At 44.2% G+C, this 22,151-nt stretch overlaps 1 protein-coding gene across 2 annotated transcripts in view; it reads left to right on the top strand.

Moving 5' to 3' along the window:
* The window catches only part of CACNA1I (calcium voltage-gated channel subunit alpha1 I), a 185,234-nt gene that overhangs the window by 93,586 nt on the left and 69,497 nt on the right, over positions 1-22,151 (top strand). Inside the window, exons 4-6 of one of the 2 annotated variants that reach the window (XM_065046868.1) lie at positions 4,400-4,511; positions 5,530-5,663; positions 21,791-21,888. In XM_065046868.1, coding sequence (XP_064902940.1) covers positions 4,400-4,511; positions 5,530-5,663; positions 21,791-21,888 — 344 coding nt within the window. Of the gene's footprint in view, positions 1-4,399; positions 4,512-5,529; positions 5,664-21,790; positions 21,889-22,151 lie in introns of those variants that run through there. The other variant, XM_065046874.1, reaches the window with a different exon arrangement.

Below are 22,151 nucleotides of genomic sequence, written 5' to 3'. Positions count from 1 at the left end.
TGCATCTGCAATTTCTCATTAAGGCATTAAGCCCAAAAGCTTTGCCTGTGTCCCATCACTCTTTTCTAACATTATCTGGCATTATCCATAGTGATGTTAAAGTGCTACCACACCACATGCAGCTCCCAGGATCACCTGCACGTTTCCTTAACTGTCCTGTAACTTGTGGCTTTCAGTGCTGGCTTCATCCCAGATGGTTTGAGGTGGATGGTGGTTTTCTCCTGGTGTGTTCTGGTGACACATGTCCTCCCTGAGCCTCTCTCCATCCCAGAATTGCCCTGTCCATTCAAAGACATGGTGAGGGGTCAGTTGATATGTGGTGGCTGCCTGCAGGCAACAGATGGATGGGCCCTTTTGGGGATGTGGAGGGACAAGGGGGTGACTCATAAGCAAAGCAAAGTGTTGCTGTCAGAGGCAGGCACCAGCTATAGAACCAGTATAAAGAAACGTGATTCAGGAAAAATATAATTAACCTAGACAAGGATCTTGATGCCATAAGATAGTGCTGAAGCCAAGAGCTTCGCAGGACTTCTACAAGGACGAGACAGTTATGTGGATAATGAGAATGGCCCATAGTTAAAGGAGTCAGGAAACATTTCTCCTTTGCTGTTTTTCCTTTATCAAAAGAGTGCTGTGACCCCTTTATCCCTAAGGGCTTGAATCAACTGTGAACTGTCACTGTTAGCGAAAATCCTCCCCTTGGGCGCAAGTTATTACACAGTGGATTGCTGTGGGTTTTCCGGTTCCTTTCTCTGAAGCATCTTGTGGATGGCCAGAAGAGAGGAGCTGAGCCTGGTCAAAAATGTCTGGCTTTCCTTTTAGTTTCCAAATCTGTCAGAGGTGCAGACCTTGCTGGGAAAGGTATTGGCAGTGGGGCTGTGGGAAGGGACAGCAGCAGTGAGGAACGGCCGGGACAGGGGAGGAGAGCATGTGTGTGGGCTTGCTTGTAATTAGGAGATTTGAACTTCAAAATAAGTTAATTAGTAATGAAACTTCAGACTGAAGGATGCAGATTGTGAAGACTGGCTTTGTTAGTAGCTGAAATTAATTGCAAGCTCAGGCATGGGGAAAAGGAGGGGGTGAAGGATGCGGGGAGGCATCACCGAAAGAAAGATGATAAACCTGGCTGCAGGCTGTTGCCGTGGTGATGAGAGGCAGTTGCCGTGGTTGACAGCGATGACACATTGAAGGCAGCAGGTACTTCTAATTACCCCCTCCACCGACCCAAGCAGCCAGCAACCCCTCCTGTCTTAGGGTAGGAGATGCTCCAGTTTTCTCCTCGCACTTTCTTCCTCTCCGCCGCAGGTTGGATGTGCCTTTTCAGGGTCGCCACCTACTTTGAAAGGAACACTGTGGGGCGGCAAGAGGAAAGCTTTTCCTAATGTCACTTTAATAGCATGGGAGCAGCGAACGATTCAACAGCGTCCTTGGGAAGCCTGGACAAAGCTGGCAAACTTTGAGAGCTCATATCCCAGAAGAAAAAACCACAAAACAGGAGGAGAAACCAAGTGCAGCTGACCACAGCTTTTTGAGCAAGGAGACCATGGCCTTGCACATCTGGCCCAAATTGCAATGTTTTTTGGGAGTGCTTGCCACAGCTGGCCAGGTCTTGTGCTTTGGGGTCTCAGTGGCTACCCAAAGGCACCCTGCAATGGTCTGCATGGGCTGAGAGGCCGCTGCAAGGAGAGCGAGAGGAGCAAAGGGAGCCACGGGAGCATCCTGACCGCCCGCACATTGCTCCTGCTGGAGCGTAGATCTGTATACAATAACCCCCTGACTTCAAGGCCCTGAGTTTGGCTACAGTTGGAGAGTAGTGCTTCCTGCCTCTGAGTCTCTTGTGTCATGCTTTTCTGAATGCTGAAGAAAAAGCCCTAGCTTTTAAAACAATTTCAATTTTTCAGTTTTTGCATATTAATTTCATCCAGGGTTATTCAAAGCACTGCCTTTGTCCATACCTTTCCTGACTCCCTTATGCAGTGACTTTTGCAGTCGTTTGGCTCAGACCACATCAAAACTCTTTTGTCCTCTCAAAGAGCATCATTCAGCACTGATCCCTCTGTCAGGCCTTCACTGCTGCTGCCTTTCCAGTAGCTGTCAAAGCACTTGCTGCAAAATGGAGAGGCTGAGAGGGCTGTGAGTGCTCAACCTGGAGAAGAGAAGGCTCAGGGGGATCTCATCCATGTGTGTAAATACCTGATGGGAGAGGCAAAGGAGGCAGACTGCTCAGTGATGCCTAGTGACAGGGTAAGAAGCAATGGGCACAGCCTGAAACATGAGATATCCCATTTAAAGATAAGAAAATACTTTTTCACTGTATAGATAGTCAAATGCTGGAACAGGTTGCCCATACAGAGTCTGGTACCTCCATCCTTGGAGATATTCAAAACCCAACTGGACGTGATCCTGAGCAATCAGCCGTAGTTGATGCTACCTTGAGCAGAGGGCTTGGACAAGATGACCTCCAGAGGCCTCCTCCAACCTCAGCCATTCTGCATTTCTGTAACTCTGCAAAAGATTAGCCAGACAGATCTAGAAAAGTCCAGAAGAGGATAGCAGTATTACCCCAAAAGCCTATGTGAGCTAATGAGAACCTCTCCAATTGCTTTCCTAGGCTTTGGATCAGATAATTAAATAAATGTCTAAGAGAGTGAAAGGCAGAATTTTGAAGTTGTGTTGTGCAGACCTCTGAGGGCAAATGTTTTATTTGTGCCCTTTTGGTGTATTTTTTTCAGAAAAGGCCTCTGTTTTTGAAGCCTATGTTGAGGGTGGGCTCCATGTGTGTTACTTGGCACAGCACGTGGGATTAACTTAGCGAGGGGTAGTGGTAACACATTCTTGAAATCACCTCATAGTATGATTGGCACAGCAGAGCCGGTGCCCTGCTCTTGTCTGATTTTTGCAACTGAAGGTAGCTTACTGAAAACCAGGTAGGGGAGAAGAGAAAGAATTAATATTCTTCTAGATCAGATTGTGAGGGTTAGTCATGAATCACTGTCAGAGAAGGAGAACAGAAGAGTTGCTCAGGATGAGCCGTAGATGTTGAGTGTCTTTCAGAAGTGACCAGAGATACAAGCCACTGTTTTGGATTCACTTCTGCAGGGACTGAAGATGGCTGCACTCAGTGGGTTGCATTTTAAATGGATAATTCCTGGGCTCTGTTATTTGAAAATATTTTTTAAATATCTGAAAATGAGAACTGAGCAGATATGTTTGTGAAGTATGTTAAAATACCCAGGAATGATGGTTCTCCCAGAGGCCGGAGGTCCACTCTCATTAGATCTACATCTCTGCTTTGCAATGTGAATGACCACTGGAAAGATATCCTAGAAACATGTCCACTTTTAGAACTAAAATACTGTAAATGAGTTCTTGGATAAGTGTGTATCAGGTCTTAAGACTCCTTCAGGAGGAGGGATGATGAAGAGGAGGCAGGTACAGGGTGTGGAATGCACAGAGAAGGTCACGCAAATACACCATTTTTATCCTTTTCTGTAATATGTAAATGAAGTGGTGCTTGATGAAATTAAAAGGCAACAAATTAAAAATAAATAGGAGGAAACAATTTTTAATATAAAGTATAATTAGCCAATGTAGCTCACGGCTGACAACTATTATCGAAGCAGATATTTTAGTAAGATTATCAACAATAGGATTTAAATGAATAAGCAAAGCATCTGCAGGGACACCAGTGTAGCTGGGAAAACAATTATAAGGGCTATCAATCCTCATGCTTTAGGGCATAAACAGATCACCAGCTGGGGTCAGAAATGCGATTTTCCCCCCATGGTTACTGAATAACTTAATTAGGCACGTGGTAGAGTTTTATCCAGCATGGGTCACAGCTGGAAGCAGAATAACAGATTAGATGGACCATTGACCTGTTCCAATATGGCAACTCTTTATCTCCAAGTTCCTCTCTCAGAAGAGAAGAGGGAGACTTCTAGCCTTGTGTTGTACCCCCTTCCCAGAAGAGTGATAATCATTAGGCTTCCACAGAGATCTGGCTGTCCATTTTGATTTAGATCCCTAGATCATGGAGATCTCTGTTATGTCTGAGTATAGGCCACCATGGAAAGTCTCTTCCATGCATTTGGAAGGTTCAATAAACCAACAAGGGTTGGGACTCAGGAAACCAAAAGGAGAGGAGTAAGCATATGTTTAACAACGATTTGACTTGTGTATGGTTAGGCTTTTGTGCTACCTCTACTTTCAAAAGAGTTTTGGCTTAATCAAGGAGTGGAGTAGTGAAGAAGTGAAAGGGAAAAACTTAGGAGTGTAATAAATCAGCCTACCAGCAGTTGTTATTTCCCTTAATCTTTCTGTTTTGTCACCTTAAGCCTAGAGCAAGCTTGTCTCAGCCATGATGCTTTCACAGAAGTTTTCCTTGACTCTTTTCCACCTGGTTTGAGTGTGTCAGCATGATGGTGATTTTGTTAAATTGCGTTACCCTGGGGATGTACCAGCCATGTGAGGATATGGACTGCCTTTCCGACAGGTGTAAAATCTTGCAGGTAAGACGACTTCCTTTCTGTTGTGATGGTGCCTCAGTCCAAGTCACAAATTTTTGTGCGTTCTTTCCTTCAGCCTGTGGGCAACAACTTCCCAGGTGGGTTGGCAAGAATGTCCCTGGCAGTAAGTGATCCTATTGTAAAATGGCAAGAGCTTGCTTTGAGGAGAGGAATGGGGCAAAAGAGAGATAATAAATGAAGTCCACTTGTGACCATGTGATACAGAACAGTTAGTAACCTTCCAGATCCTATGCAGAAGCAGCAGGGGGTTCCTGATATAGACAGCTACAAGGTACACAGCTCAGAGATAAGCTAGGGAGAAATAACTAAGATTAGAGCATCCAGGTAGGAAAGAATAGCAACTCCCAATACATCCACTACTCTGCTGAGGAGCAAGGGTACTACTGTGGCATTCAGGCTGCTCAAAGGGAGAAGAAACATGCCAGGGAAGGCCATGGGTGCATCCAGCCTATGATTGTGCAAGCCGTGCTTGCTGCTGCCCCAAAGAGAAAGCACCAGCAAAGGTTGTCATCTATAGAGCTGCTGAGGCTGCAGCTTTCAGATATCTGAAGCCTCCATCTGTGATTGGTATGTGCTGTCCAAGCTGTGTGTGAAGCTGCACTATGTCCTCAGCTGAGCCATTTGCAGTGGGGTGATGAGGAATCCTTCCTGGGAGACCTTGGGAGAGTGGTGTTTCCCTGGCTAGGTGTGGACCTGCTGGTGCTGAGCCAACATCTCCTTTCAAGTCCATGTAAGCAGCCTCTGAGTCTACATCAATTACGTCTCCCATGGGGAAAAACAAACAAACAACAACAAAAAACCCACCACAGACTATGAAAGCACCTTGCTTATTTGAGCATCAGGAAGCTGTGATGCCAGGGCTGTATGCAAGAAGCTTTTCCAGTCCCACATCTAACTATTTTTCGGAAGTATGGAGATTTGTATTTATTTCATGTTCTGTATTTTAAAGTCCAAGGCTGAGAATGCTTATCAAATGTGCTCTTGGGTATCTGTTTGGCAGGTATTTGATGATTTCATCTTCATCTTCTTTGCCATGGAAATGGTCTTAAAGATGGTGGCCCTGGGGATCTTTGGCAAGAAATGTTACCTTGGAGATACCTGGAACCGCCTGGATTTCTTCATTGTCATGGCTGGGTAGGTCAATAGTTTTCTGAGTTTATTTGTTCTGCATTTGCTAGAGTTTTGCACAGAACAGAGATGGTGTAACTGAGGTGAATGTTATCACTCTGGTGCTACTCCAGTACATCTGCTGAACTGGAATCAGACACACTGGGATTAGCAGCCACAGTAGACAACTGGGGAGCACTTAGCTCCCCAGCTGATGTGCAGCCATCTATCTCACATGACTTTGGTAGAGGGTGTTGATTTGTACCAGCTGAAGAGCTAGACCAGAAACTTGTTTTTAAAATGTCTAAGTGAAAGAGGTGTAACCTTTACCAGAACCAAGCCAGCTCCTCTGTTTCCAGCAGCAGCATTTCAAAGGTAAGAATGTCATTTTTGTTACTCTGGGCTTTTTGTCTTTGTATGGCACTGGCCTTACCCACGGTACTATTGGGACAAGTTGACATTTGGCTGTTTTTTACAACAAAGTTGCTATGGTGAAGCTCTGATTTCTCCTCTGCATGTATGAAGTGGAAAGCCTACCAGGATTTGCCTATTGAATCGCAGCAAAATGTCCATCTCTGATACCAGTGAGCATATGCTTTTTTGGAATTTGTCCATTTTCAATTAGACGTAATATTGCTATTCTCACAGCAAACAAGTAAACGTTTTTTTTCAGAGAGAAATCCCCTTTTTTTCTTCTTCCTCTCAGCAAGGAATTACCTGCATTTGCTGTCACCTGGCAGTGCAGCTATTACGGACTGAGGCAGCAGTGAGTTTGAGCTCACTTTGTAGAATTTTCTCTTGTGGTACAGAGCGGCACCATCTTTATATTTGCTTTTGATACAGTTCTTCTACAGCAAGACTTGAAAGTTATTCCCTCTGGATGGGCATATAATTGTTTGCTTTTACAGGGAGCAGAGAATTTTCAGACTCAGTTCAGGTGTAGAAGTCTGAAGGCTCATTCTCAGCCAGCTTGTGCATGAAAGGAGAACAGGCAGATAGATGAAAGCTGTACCTTTTTCTGAATTAACATACCACGTGTGAGATGGGAAGACCTTTCTTGTGACTGAGCCTGCTCTGATGAGCATCTGATTTAAAATGGCCCAGCACGGGGACTGTGGATTCATCTGAAAAGGCTAAGTTAAAGCACCTGGCGCATGGTGGTGAGAAAAGTCAGATCATTGCATATTCTTAACTGCAATCCTGCTGGCAAAATTGCCGGTGACTGGATGCATGTGAAGCAAGAACAGACCACAGAAGCCTTTGAGGAGGAAAGGGAAGAACAGGTGTGTTTGCAAGAGGGACCTTGGGGCTCACGGTGCCCCTCTGTGTAGGTGATGTGTTGAGATAGGCTGGGAGGAAGGCTCTGCTCCAGGTGGGCACATGATTGCTGGCATACGGGTTAAAAGGCTTGGGAACTGGGAGATCTTGCTCTGCCTGGTGTCCCTGCAAGCATGATGCGTGAGTGGTGTAACTGAAGAAATGAAGAAATCAGAGGGGCAAAGCTAAATAAAAGAGGGTAAGCTCAAGTGCCTACTCCCTGCAGGAAACAAATGAAATCCATGCTACCTAGGTGAGAAATGAGTAAACCCCATTTATGTGTTTCCCCCTGTTGCCATTGCTGGCAGAAATTCAAGGAGACTCTTTTGTGTATTGATAGCAGTACTAGGAAAAAAGCTCATGTCTGAACTCCTTTCAATGCCAAGGAGTCTTAGAATCAACTCCTTAGATATAAAATAATCAGTTTGAAGGATTTTTCATTTCAGGTCCAAAACTGAAAGAAATTTGTTTCCTGATTTCTATACAACTGTCCTCATGAGGTGTCAGGCTGAAGTGATAGCAATCTCATTAGAATATCTTCTCTCAAAAGACTTCTGGTAAAGAAAGGTTTTTCCATTTAGTTATATAGAACTAATGACTATATAATGTATTTTGAGTTATAAAAGCTTGTGGTTATTAATTCATTATTCTTTGAAATTCATTAAAATTGTCTGCACTGTTTTAAATTAAATCTAAAGCTCGAACTTGCCCTTACATACAGACTGTAGGCTTTTATTTAACCTCATATTTAAGCCTCAAGTTTTACCCTGACTAGTCCCACATCTGGCTTCAGCTTGCTATGGGTCCAGATGCTGCCTTAGTCTTCTGACTGAGAGAAGACAACCTGCATTAGGTGTTGCATGTTTTTTTCCATGCCAGTGAGTTAGATATTGATCAGAGGCTAATCAGTTTTCTCTAAGGGCCTTCTTTTCATGGTCCTGGACTCTAATTGCCTGAAAGGAAGGCCATAAATTTGGCTCTCAAGAACAAGTCCATGGTGTTGGGAAGTAATGCACTGCCTAGAAGGACATGCTGCTTCTCTCAGCTTCAAGAATACGGACTGTACTTCCCAGCCCCTTCTCTTCACTTCTCCCTTCCCAAATAAACATTGATGAGGCAGCAAAGGCTGGAATAAACTATAACATGGAAAAACAAAGTACAGGCGAAGGACCATTCTGTCAGGCATTCCTGGGCCACTGAGATACCTCCATCTGGCTAGCTAGCTGCATGACAGCGTGTTTTCTCAAAGAGGGTAATGACTATGATATTGCCCCAGATGGTGTTTTGGTTACATGAACTATGTATTCAGGCATTCATTTGTAGTTTTCTCCTTGCTTCCTTGGAAAGCCAGAAGCTATAGTTCTAGTCAGCTGAATTCCCTTGTGTGCCCCTGCCCTGCTTGCCCCTGCTCCCCACGCAACCCAGCAGCTCAAGGAGGAAGACTCCATTGTCACTAAAAATGTTCCGTTTCCATGGCAATAGGAGCTGACATAACCAGAACTTTCTCCCCTCTTGCACACTCCCTCCCCCAACCATATTCAACATGGTTTTTTTTTTCAGAAAGGATTAGAAAAAACCCCAAAACAACAGTCCTAAGTCAATGCTCTCCTTTGTTTCCCTCAGAGCTCCTAAACCCAAACAAGGTAATTTGGGTTGAAAAGTGCCGATGCCCTTGTGTGCACAAGCAACCAGTGTTGCAGATTCAGTTTGCCAGTGCTCCAGTTCCCAACTACTCGATGGCAACAGGAGGTTGCAGATTCCCAGACATTTCAAGCAGACTGTGGTCATCACCAGCTGTCCTGGCGGGTCTCCCTCTTCCCCTGCATTTGTGATTAGGTTTTGTCTGTTGTTATTTGTTTCCCGTGGCAATGCGTGCCACCAGAGCTCCATCTGATAGAACTTTGAAGGGCAGCTTCCTAAAGTTGAGAGGCTACTAAGTTTTGAAAGCTGAGATAATGTGAATATTAATCAAGTTGGAAACTCAGGCCAGTGTCTCTACATGCATGAATTTAGGAGAAAAGTCACATTTCTGGGCTAGTGCTCAACAGCTTTTAAAGTCAGGCAGTTCTGTGGCAAAAGAAGAGTGAGCAACTTTTCCTGTTCATTCTACTCTGTGAAGCAGTTGTGTTCACATGTGGTTGGAGATGATGCCACTGTCCCTCTGGGAAGGGAGGCATCCCTTTCCATTACTCTGTCCTGAGGGTCCCCCTGCAAGGACTGAATTCCTGCGACTTGCCTGGCCTTGTGGATGTTAATTCCACTGAGGGTGTGTTTGTTCTGGCTCTCTTGAGCCAAGTGCTGCAATTAACAATCTGTGGTGGGAATTGTGTCTGTCTCTGCCCTCTTCTGTGGCATCCCCACCACATGTTCTGGTGTGCAGTTGACTTGTGTAGATAGGTGTGTAGGTTAAGGGGGAGAGGGCTTCACTGCATGGCCAGGGGGATGATTGTGATGACAAGTGTGTGCCCAGAAGATGTCCAAAACTTTTCCTTAATTGCTTGCAGCTTGGAGTCTTGTAGCTGAGGAGAGGCTGGTGTCTTTAAGAGAATGCCCTGTCTTTGCCTTCATTGATCATCACGCTGGCCCTTGCTGTGTAGATATCATAAACTGTGATAAATCCCATCCTAACCTTGCCTTTGATGAGAGGAATGGCATGACTTTTTATATTTTGGTATTTTAGGATGCACTTGCAGTGTTTGTTTTTTTGTTTTGTTTTTTTTTTTTTTTTTTTAGCAGCTTTTAAAAACGGTGGACATCAGAACAAGACACTACCATGCATAGTTGCTTTAAAGCCTTCTGTGGTAATACATTCTCTATTCCAGCCTGAAATTTCCTTGTTCCTCCAGCCAAGGGTTGCAGTAACCCAGCTAATCAATCACTGTATCTCCCTATCAATTCATTCAGCTGCTTTCTCCATTGGCTCCGAGAGTGGTGGTTTTATTATTTTTTTTTCTTTCTCTCCTCTGTCTCCTCTTCTGAAGACACAAAATCTCTTCCTATTAGTAGGAACCAACAAACTTTGTTCCCGGATATATGCTGTTACATTTGCTCATACTGGAATACATATTATTTGCATTTCTGAAGCAGTTCATCCTGTTCTATATTGCTGACTTGTCCTCTTCATTTCATTTTCTGTTCTCCCCAAAATAAATATACTTCAACTGCAAAATCTATCCGTGTTTGTTTTTTGTTTTTTGTTTTTTGTTTTTTTTTTTTTTTTTAATTTTTTTCCCAGGTTGTGATAAATAAATAAAGAACAGAATGGCAAGAATTATGCATGACAGAAGTACATCTGCTCACGAATGAGTCCCCGTACTATTGCACATGAAGTTTATTACTTAGCCAGTTTTTATCTAGCTAATGTATGTCATGATGTTTTCACATCATTCCAGCCATATCAGTATAATTACTTGTGTGAGCCAGACTTGTAATCTCATAAGAAATTATAGCACATTAGTTTGATGATGTGTATTTTTTCTTAAACCTGTGTTGATTATGGTTAATTTTATTATCCACCTTTAATCTGTAATCTATCAAAGCCGCATATTGGCTATTTCATTACTGTACTGTGATCAGCATCAGTCCAGTCAGCCTCCTCAGATCAGAGTTTCTAAAGCACTGGCACAACATCAGAATTTCTCTGACCCTTGGATGCTTTCCCAGTTTTCTGAGACTAATAACAAGTCATCAGTACTGGTCCAGATCTTTTCTGGCCATCTCTTTTAAAACTCTTGGACATAAATTGTCCAGGCCTGCTTGTCTTAGAATATCCCTGTTTTGGTAGGCACAGGCTAAAATACTTGATCACAGCTGAAGCTGAAACTAGCTCATTATCATCTATGGTAGACATACATCATCTGACCTTCCCCATAGAACTTTTTTTAATTGAAGTTTTCTGCCTTTTTACACTGTTCGTGACAATTTTGTTTTCTGTTCCAGTGATTAACTTGTACCATTTTATGTGCTCGTTCAACTCTCTTACAGATTTTCTAGAATTTCTATCTCCTCATTTATATTCATTGGTATCAACTACCCCTCTCTTGCTATTACATTGCTGCTTTTGCTTTCATTTATGTTGTACCGTCTTTTTAGCCCATTCAGCTTTCTTGTTTCTATTAAAGCTTCTTGGATACCTGATAAATATTCCTAAACACCACTTGATTGTAATCCCCAGTTCATTAATTAAAGGGTTTATCCTGACCGGTTCGGTGCATGGCTGTTTCTCTGTGTTTTCAACTTCATGAATGTGGCCTCTCTAATCCACCAGGTACGTCTAGTACTGTAGAAGACCTTAGTTGATTTGTACATAATACATGTAATCAAGTAGTCCTAGTGTCAAGTTGTAAATACTGGGAAACCGTAAGAAGATTTAGGTGTTCTCAACACACGTGGCTCAAATTCAACTCTTTCAGATGGATAAGGGGAAGGATTTTCTGCTGTGAATTACAGACCAATACCAAGGGAGCTAGCTGGCCTGTTTTCCAATATGATGTGGACATACCTAATCTCATGCGTAGGATCATAGGATATTTCAGATTGGAAGGGACCTTGTGAAGTTTCCAGTCTAATTCTTTCGCTCAAACTCAGGCTCCTCAGAGTTGTCCAGTCAGGTCTTGAAAACCTCCTCAGATGGAGACTACACCACCTCTCTGGACCCCAGCCCCACTGTAGCCAGTCTGAACCTCCTTTCCGGCTTGGATTTATGCCTGTTGAGTCTTGTTCTGCTTTGCACCTCTGTAAAGAACCTGGCTCCAGCTTCTTAGTGACCTCTTTGTAGGTACCAAGGAGCTGCTGCTAGGTCTCACCAAAATCACCTCCTCTCCAGGTTGAACAAGCCCCCATCCCTCAGCTTCTTCTCACAGGGCAAGTGTTTCAGCCCACTGAGCATCTTGGTGGCTCTCCACTGAACTTACTCCAATTTATCAATGTCTTTCTTGTACTGGGGGACCCAAACCTGAATTTGTTATAGTGGCCTAACCATGCAAACTGAAGGGGATTAATCCCTTCCTTCATCTAAGGGCTGCATTCCTGTTGGTGCAGTTTGGTGTGCCATTGGCCTTTCTGGCATGGACTATGTGTCACTTGCTGTCCCCCAGGGCCCACAGGTCCTTTTCAGCAGAGCCATTACCCAACCAGTACTGAGGCAGTAGGTCTGTCCAGCCCAGGTGCAGGACCTTCTATTTGTCTGTTGAATTTCGTGAGACTGCTGTCAGCCTATTCCTCTAGCCAGGAGGAATTCTCTGTATGGCAGAAAATTAATCTGTAAGTGTTCATTTCCAAATTGTCACTGATTCCATACTAGAAAATGCCATTTTTGCCAATGTGCTGCTCCCCCTCCCTTTCTGTCCACTTGAGTCTCCCTAGCAAGGTTATAATCATTGATTTTAGTATTCCTTTCATGCAGATCTTCCCACCAGGCTTTCTTAATGCCATTTAGGCTGTTCATGCTTGTAAAATGAACAATTTCTATTATTTTTATTACTCAGGCCCCTGGCACTGGTGAATAGACGATACCATTTTTCTCCTCTTTACATCTTTTAGTGCCTTGATTAGTTTTGTTCTTGATATGGGGGCTCTGTAAGAATTAACTTTTTTCCTAATTTCATCACTTTTTCCCTTTGGTCTTTCATTTAACAATCTCCTGACTGGTCTATCAGTTTCCTAAAAGCTAATTCTTCGTCTAATGAAATACTGGTTAAAGTTTCTCCTTCTCCAGGGGTAGCTCAGTGATCTGCAAGTCTCCTGCCCTATGTGGCTGGCCAAGCCAGTAGTTTCTTACCAGATTCTTTGCTTGTTGGCCAGGATGGGCCACCAAGGAGCTCAGCTGAATATTTCTTGTCCATCTTCTTCAGAAATTGCCTAGAACCCAATTGCTGTGCTGAAATCTTAATTTCTTTTCCAAAGCATCCCTTCCTTTTGGAGTAGTTATGCAGCCTTTGGAGAGGGTTTTCTGGCATCTTCGTGCAGCTGGAGGCCCCTTTTTGAGCGCACCTGGTAGCCCCTTAGCTTGAGCAGAACATTTCTTCTTGCTCCTTGTGCCTTTTGGCTAGCTGCTTTTTCAGGAGTGCTTTATGCAGCTTCCACACTGGAAACATGGAAAATATTATTCTCTGCGAACTGAGACTATTATTAATAGTAGTATTTGTGCCTTGTCTCGCTAGTAGTTATCAACTGTCCTTGATTTCTGTTCCCCTAATTCCTGAGCTATTGCTTCCTTTCTTCCATAAACTTGTGGTGGTGCTGCTGCCTGAATCCATCCATCCATCCATCCATCCATCCAAGCTTTTCTTACTCTGTTCTTGTCTGTGTATCGGTGCATGTACCTCTGAATGCTGACTCTCTCCTTACTGGAAAGCCACCTATTTATGCTTACAGCCCCAAATTTGTCCTCCAGGAACTTTCAGCCCAGGGAAGGGAGCTGGCAGCTCTCTGAAGAATGAGAGGTACCAGCCCTCTGCCTCAAATTGTGCGCCTGCTCCCAGGAAACAAAATTGGCACCGCATGATGCTCTTCCACGCTGGTCAGGTGCCTTCTAGCCTAAAACACTCCAGTTGGCCTTAATCTCTCAAGACAGGGAAGTGTGTTTCCAGTCTTCCACTTTCTCTTTGCTTTTGATTAACTATGGTCCTTCAGGGACCTGGCCAGAATTTGCATAGTTATGACTTTAAAATCTCAGACCATTAAATACTTATTAGCTGCAGTGTAAACAGCAGAATGCTCAGAAAATCCTAGTTAGCTAATCTTTGATGCTGAAAGAAAGTTTCTATAAAATTATGGCAAGTTGAAGAAAATGGTAATAAATACTGCAATTAGGTGTTTCAAGCAGTGATCAGATAAAGATGGAAACCAACAAGCAGGAGGCTAAATAGCGTCTTAAGGAAAGGCAGAAATATCAGAATCACAGCCCTCCCCTCTGAACACACATTCACTTTTTCCTCCTTAATGATACTAATTATTTAATTTGCTTTCTCCTAGTAAAACTATCCATAGATGTGGAACATATTGAAATGAAAGGAGTCATCAAAACGAAGTGAATCACACCAGAGAAGAATAAAAACAAGGAGGCAGTGGTACCCTGCATGTGTCATGTGTAGTTCTCAATTACTGCCTCTGATTTTTCTGCCTCCCTAAAAGCTCATTTCCTAACATGTGAAACTTTAGCTTTATTAAAAAAAAAAAAAAAGGGTGACATCAGCAGACTTGCAGGACCAAAATGCAGAATGCAGACACCTTGCCTTCCCCCCCCGCCTCCCGCCACTTTCTCTTAAGGGTTGAAATACAGAGTTCAGAGCCTGCGTTCAGACTCCTGATTCAAAAGTGAGGCCCTGTCGCTCGTCTTCACTCATCTGAGCCTGGCGAGTCCCTCTGGCTTTCTTATCACAGTGTGAAAACCTGCTTATGTCTTTTCGTATCATGTCTCTGAAACTATTAAGAAAGTCTGGCGTTTTCTCTTAGTACGCAGTATGGAGAGAAATCTGAGTGTTCAGGGGTGTGAAATAATGACATGGCAGGCAGCAAGGGACCAGTCTCATAGGCTCTGGAAGCTTTCAGCAGCTTTTGCTTGCAGAGCAATTAAAAAAATATATATAAAAAATTGTGTTGGTTGCAAATGGGACACGACAGTTGCAGGTAATTTTTAAAGAATATTAAGTATCATAGCTGTGGATATGACTGTGTAATTAGTAATTGATCTGTCACTCCCTGAAGAAATGTATTTTTACTAACAGGATTATAGCCTCTTTAATTGTTTTTTTTTTAATAAAAGGGAAAAAAAGGATGTAATTTTTGTGGTCCTTGTTTTACTAGCAAGGGTTCTTTTTTTTCTTTATTTCTGTCTTTTAGCTTTTATGTCAGCAGAGAGTTGTCTTTTTGCAGTGTGATGAGCTCTAAAAGAGATAAGCAGGACTACTTAGCTGAGTACACTGTGGTTTGCAGAGCAATTTAGAGGCCGACTGTGTAACGTCTGGCCACATGCCGTATGATGTTATTCCATCTTTTCTATGGTAGGTGTTGAAAGGAGTTCGGCTCATTTTGAAGCCTGGCCCTGGAGGCACGGAACTCTGCAAAATATATGCAAGTGCCTGTACGTCTTGCTCTTCAAATGTCTATCAAGCGAGCTGATAGCAGGATCAGGTCCAAATAACCAGTCAGTTGAGAGCCAGAGCATCCTTGAAGACACCACTTTTAAGGAGAGTCTGTGGGTGACCGCAGCCCTGATGCAGCCTGGGGGGCTGCATGTGCTCAGCACACTGCATGGGGACCGGTGCCCTGTGCTGGCTGAAGCCCCTGCCCATCCCCATTGCACAGGTAAAGGTGGTTCCTTCCTGCAGCTGTGAGCAAATGGGAGCATGAGCCTCAACACAACTCTCTGAGCAGGGAAAAGGGGACATCTAGAAAGAGTTGTTAACTTCTGCTATAGCCCTGGGGACCTTTGTTGGTACATGAGTATGTGGTTTGCTCACAGCTGCAAGAAGGAACAACCTTTATCAGTGAAATGGGGATGGGCAGGGGCTTCAGCCATAGAGCAAAAGGGCTGAAATCTTAACAAATAGGTGCTGCCTGAGCACCCTGAAGTCCTGGGGCTGGCAAGCAGCCTGTTTGCATACGCTGTGTGTTTTTTCTCTCCCCTGGTGCGCACTCTGTAGCTGCAGACTGGGGGTGGAAGCGGTAGCCCTGCTCTCTTGCCCGGCATCTGGGCAGGGCTTGTCAGAACCTCCTGGCTCTGATTCTGACATCTCCAGATGTGTTTGTGAGAGATGTATTCTCCCTATACTGATGCCTGCCTGCTTACAGCTCACTTTGTGTACAAGCTAGGGCATGTCCAGCCTCACCAGGCCTGACAGGAGGTATCTTGAATGCCATACATGCCCCATGCTCTAGCTGTTCAGCTGAGTGCTCTTCTTCCTGCTTCTTTGCCGTTACTCCAACACTGATGATCTCCACTCTCCAGGCAGTTGTGGGTACCAATAAATGGATTTTGCTGGTTACCTTCTCTTTTTTGCACACCACAGATTCAGCTAAGAGAGCCTCTGGAGGGAGCCTGGCCAGCCCTGTTCTCCATGTCCCCTGCCCACTGCTACATCTCTGGGCACAGAGGGTCAGACTGGGTGGACCTAGAAATGCAAAGGCTTTTGAACTTCCTTTCATCAGAACAGCTCATGAATATAAGAGAGGAGATACGGGACCACTGGAGCACGTTGCCTAGTGAGAGGACCAGCTTTACTCCTTTTCATTGCAGCTGCAGTCTTTGAAGCCAGAGCAGAAGCAGTGAGACTTTCCTTTCATCCTGGTGTGTACTACAGAGTTGGGGAAATTTAAGGGTAAATCAGTGTCCCACCACCACCTCACAAAACTGCAGGTGGGAGATTTGAGCTGCGGGATCCTTCCTTTCCACACAGCTCACATATTAGGGGACACCTTGGCAAGTGGAGAGACATCAGCTTCAACTTGTGTCACCAATATCTGAGTTAAACACTCAAATGGGAAGAACATATTTTCCTAATGACTCCCGTATTCTGGATCTTTGAAGTGGTAGAAATGCCAGTTTGTGGAATTCGATGGCCATATCAGGGAGCTGAGGACAGAAGGACATATTCTTGTACACAGAAGACATTGGTTAAATCACATCTAGTCATGGTATAGGTACACATCAGGCTTAGACCTCTGATATAGATGGGAAGCTGAAGAAATTTGGAGTAGAAAGAAACCTCTTCTGCCTCAGTCACCCCAGGTGCTCATAGATGCAAGGACCAAATAAAAATCCAGAGGCAGGAAAATCTTCATTTTTCACACTAACAACAAGCCTGAAATTACAGGTAGGAAGTCACAGCCATGAAGTTTCTGGCTTCAGTGCAAACCCCCAATTTATTTGACAAAGAAATATTAATTGATTAGACTGCAGTTAACTAGATTTCAATTGGAAAACCCTATCAGAGAAGGTGAATTAGACAGCTTTTGAATTTGACAAAAACATATTGGCTTTGTGTCGTAAGAAAAGTACTGTGTTGGTATTTTTCATGAATGCTTTCAGAATACACTTTAAATATTATTTTTGTCTGCTAATTTTCAGCAAATAGAAGTTCAAGAGCTAAGATTAGGAAAGTTAAGAGGTATTTAATAAAGGCCTAAGGACATGTAAATATGAAGAGGTAAATGGTGATGTTTGAACTGTTTTAATAATGGATTTTATCTAATCTAACTGGAAGGAAGCTGCTAGCCAGACACTGCACAAGTACATTATTTTGGGTCACAGATACAGCAAGGTAAAGTCTGAATTTTCTGAACTTCTTAATGGTTTTCATATTCTTGCTATGTCTATTTTAAATAGTTTTTATTCCTCCGTCCTGCTGGTCAGTCTGCATCCCCCCTGATTCTTCAGGATGAACCCCATGGTGATGAACCCAGCTGCCCCTGTCCCATTTTCCACCACGTCAGCATTTTCACCATGCATCAGCCTTGAGCTGTATGGTGCAGGGACAGTGCATGTGTCAATCCCTTCTCTTTCCAGAAGAATTTCATGTGGAAAGTTTTGAAGAAGAAAATCTCTAGCGAAGGAAGAAGAATTACTGTATAAATTCAATTATCTTGACAGCTCAGTGCTCAAATTCCATCACAGATCAGGAGTTTCTCTCCGATTTAGCATAGTTCCAGCTTCCTAACCTGCCCCTGCACTCATCTACCCACGCCAGAGGCTGCAAAATACTTTAGTGGTGCCAGAAATGAGGTGACATTTCTCTTGGGAGAGATATGTTCCCCCACGTCCCATCACGATAAGGGGAAAGGACAGCGCATAACCAGCAGAGGCTTTTTTCCTCACATTCTGAGCTTTGTCTGCCTGTCCCTGCACCTTAAAGAAACTAAGGCTTTTACAAACAAAACCTGCTTCAAGCAGCCAAGAAAGAGAACTAAATGAAAGGTGATCAGGTGATGGGAGCTACCCTTCCTCATGGCACTAGGCTGCTACAAAGCAAGGACAAGGAACCTGGAAAGCTCCTGGAGTTTGAGCAGGCAACTGTTTTGTATGAGCTTTAACATTGCCGTGCTCTTGGTTTATGAGCACTGAGCAAACACCTTGTTCCTCAGGTTGCTGGTGCAATAAGGATCCAAGCACTGAAGATCAGGTACCTGCCTGGGTGTCCAAATAAGCACCGTGCACCTAATCCACCATCACAAGATCTTGAGACAAGAATGGCAGAAATGCGAACCTCCTGACATAAATGTGCTGCTGGTTTCAGTCTGATTGCTTTTTGTGACATGGCCCTTTGACTCTGTCAACCTGTCACCAGCTCCACCTGAGGTATAGGGTTTCCAGGCAGTGGGAAGCAGGGCTGGCTGGAGAAAGATAAGAGCAAAACCAGCTGAGCTGGCAATCCCTGAAATGCTGCAGATGTCCAGAGACTCCAGCGAAGTTGCTTAGATAACTCCTTTCTTTAGGGAAAGGAGGCAACTTTTAGATTCATTGGTTTTACCTACAAAGAAAGTGTTTGGGTTTTTTTTACTGTTAATCAGTGGAGTTTTGTTTCACCCTAGTCACCTGCTGTCCATGACTGTGTGGGCATGCTGCCCTTGTGCAAAATGTGAACATAAGCTGATGCTGAAGCCATCTCTACACATGAAAAAGAGAGAACAAGCATCTCTAATGCAAAATTGCATTGGAATTGTGTTGAAGGTGTTTTGGGTATGATTTATGTGACTACAATAGGCATAACTCATCCACAGGGATTTAAGCATCCTGGATGTGTCTCTGTTATTACAGCCAAGACCAGGAGGCCTCAGGAAGAACCATCGGCAGAAGGGATCTGCTAAGCGAGCAGAAGCCCTGGGGCCTGCTAGGGCAGAACTTGTTTTTGTTAGAAATTGCTCTCTGAAAAATTTAACAGTTGCCCTTCTCTGACCCCTCCTTGAGAACAGCCTGCTGTTCTCAGTGTCAGGGTGATTGACTGTTTGGCAGTTTTTTCCTAGCTAAACTGGAACGTGAACACAACAAATCTGCAGCAACTGAGCAGAAGGCTGGTTTGCAATCTTTAGGAACTGCACAGTTTCAGTTAAGGTGACATTCATCTTGTTCCAAAATGACCTGTGCTCTCTACTTGATTATTACTTTACTAGTGACGTGTGGACTGTGCCATATAGGTGGAAAGCTCATTCCACCTAGGAGAGGGCAGCAGTGTGCACCTGGCTAAGGTGACTCCCACTGTAATACCAGCAATGTGCTTGTAGCTACAAGAGAACAAGACTCAGATGGCTTGTAAATGGAGGTTGTGTTTTTAAATGGGTTCTGTGTGCCTAAATCTAAGAAAAGATGTCACCTCTTCCCACTGATTTCTTCTTGGTCCTAGCTCTGTGCTGTTCTCCTGTGTGCTTAGTTTCTGTGAGGGTCACAGTGTTCTTCAGGACTTCTCATTTGGCCACTTGCAGTTCAGAAAAGACCACTTTTTGAAATGAAACATGTTTTTGGGTTATTTACTTATATGGCATCTAATAGAATGTGCTTCAGGTTGTTCTGCTATTGCTCAAAAATACTTGTTTTTGCCTTCGGAGCTCTGACCTCAACCTAGTGCTCAAGGGGTCATGTCTTTTTAGAAGAGGAAAGGAAGTTCTGTGAGACTTTACTAAGCTTGGAGACCTTCACATATTTGTGCATCTCCCTACTCCCTATAACAGGCTGCAGCACAGGGACTTCTTTGGTTATGAAGCTGCCTCTACGTGTCAAGCCTTTGAGCTGTGAAGCGATGTTAGCCCACATCCTGGGAGCAATGCAGCCATGTCCATATGGTGCTGTACCCGTAACCGTAGTTCCAAAGTTTCAGCAGGTCTGCCTAATTCTGGAGCAACAACACGCTGATGACGCAATCTTACTTTATGCTTTTGGACTAAGGTTGATCAGTGCTTACTCAAAGTCCTTGGCACTGTGTTCATTTGCGCCATGCAGGTCCTTTGTGAGATGCCCTGTAGTCATGTCTCTGCATTTATATCCATGTGCATTCTTCCTCCTTTCATACCCACTTCCCAGTTTCACCTGACTCTGGATCCTAAGCTTCTGTCCGTCACTAATGCTTTCTGTATCTGTAGGCTATCTAAGTATTGCTGCTTGGTTTGGGGTCAGGGTTTTTTTTGTGTGTGTGTGTTGGTTGTTTTGGTTTTGTTTTTTGCTTGGGATTTTTTTGTGGGGTTTTTTTGTGGTTTGGTTTGGTTTTGTTTTGTTTTGCGGGTGTGACTATTTTGATTATCTGCATGAAATTCCTCTTCTCTCCTTCTGCACTCAGCGTATGTGGAACTGACAGCTCCAGGGAGGTGAATGAATGCTACTGCATTTCAGAGGAAGAATTATTTCATGCAATTACCCTAAAAGTACATGAGAGAACAGAGTGAAAGGAATGAGGGAGAGAAAGAGAGCATGAAAGAGAATAATCACAACACTTCGACAGGTTTACCCCATTGTGTTTGAAAATCTATCACTCTGACAAGTCTCCTTTGTGAAAGGCATAGACATATAACTAGACATTTGCTCTTCAAGGTCCTTTTGAGTGAAGAGGGCGATCGATAGAAGGATCAGTCTGTTTCATTCAAGTTTCACTGAAATCTTCTCCCTGATACTTCTTACGGACTGGTTGTACCCCATTTCCCTCGTAATGTCTCACTACGCTCTCTGATCCCCTCCTCGGTGGTTCCTGGGCAGAGGGATTTGGGTGGATTTTAGGTTACTGGACTATTGGTTTGTGAGTCTTTCTATATAAATTATAATGTTTGGGTTTGAGAAAGAGTGCAGTAACAAAGAGCTGTGTCCCCTGGTCGCTCCCCTGACTCTGCTAGTGTTTCACCTGCCAACTTTGTCACCCTCTTGGTCTCCTCTGCACATCAGGGTCATACCAGGGAAGCTGGTGACAACAACCCATATCTTCCTGGAGGCCATATGCACCTGTGTTCACTAAAACATGCGAAATACTTTGAGATCCTCGGGTAGAAATTGCTGGCTGGGGTAAATGGTTAGTATAATCTATTAATAGCTTCTTGTCACGCTTTCCAAGAGGCAGGCAGGTTACTGGACATTTTGCCATACTGGGAGAAGAGAAGGGATACTGAGCCAGGTCACTTTTTTTCACCTACATCTGCTGCTCTTGTAGCAAAGCCAATGTGTTAGTCATAGTGATTTGCACTTTGAGGTTATTTAGGGAGCATGCTGTTGGGTTAGGAAAGCTAATGTCTAGCATATATCCTAAAATTAGGCTTTTCCCCTTTTGGTTGTTGTCAGAAAGGAGTGATTCACAGCTATGGGAGAAGCCTTCCCACCCAGCTGAAGCAGTTACCACTTAAGGTAGAGAGTTTGCTTCGACATGAGGTAAAACAAGCTAGCTGAAGCTGCCTCCAGGAACCTCATTCTACACTGTGAAGGGAGGGGAGCACGGGGAGCACCCCGCTGCACTGCAGGTAACGCTCGGCAAAACTGGCTATGCAGCACCCCTCCTCCTGGCCTTGTGGGAAATGTGCACCCTGCACGTGTGCCCTCAGCCAGGAAAACACATTCCTTGTTGGGGCATCTTCTTGCAGCCCCTTCCCCTCCTGTTGGGGTGCAGCTCCTGGCCTGCATTCTCATGGCACGTGCTCTCACCACTCCTTACTTTGCCGCTGTCCCATGAACAGGCTACATTTTCCACATGGGAGGCTGTGCGCTCTGATCCTGCAGGGCTCAGGAGGCTTCAGCTTTGCTCTGAGGGCTCCCAAAGACTCAGTCCTCTCGAGTTCCAGAAATACTTCAATGGAGAAACAACAGCTCTGTGACTCAAGCCAAAATTTTGCATTGTTTTAAGCCATTTTTTTTTTCCTCTCCCTTTCTGCAGGATGGTGGAATACTCCCTGGATCTTCAAAACATTAACTTGTCTGCAATCCGTACTGTCCGTGTCCTGAGACCCCTGAAAGCTATCAACCGTGTGCCTAGTAAGTCATGATTCCCTCTTATGCCCACTCTACTTGGGTCATGGGGAGTACATGGTCAGTAATGTTGTGTGGTGTTGGGTTTTCCAGGCTGGGTTCAGGTGCAAACTGAGTGCAAGTTACTGCATAATGTGTGCAGGCTTTTCCTCATCATGGGTCCAATAGGTGTTGTTGGATAGGCAGGAAAACTACAGTCTCGCAGCATATCTGCCCTGGTCATCCTTCTTGCAGGGCCATGCTGATGGCTCTGAAGCTGAACAATGTGC

This window comes from Columba livia, chromosome 1 (assembly GCF_036013475.1).
Source record: "Columba livia isolate bColLiv1 breed racing homer chromosome 1, bColLiv1.pat.W.v2, whole genome shotgun sequence".
In the NCBI taxonomy this organism is placed as follows: domain Eukaryota; kingdom Metazoa; phylum Chordata; class Aves; order Columbiformes; family Columbidae; genus Columba; species Columba livia.
This window is presented reverse-complemented; position numbering and strand designations above follow the sequence as displayed.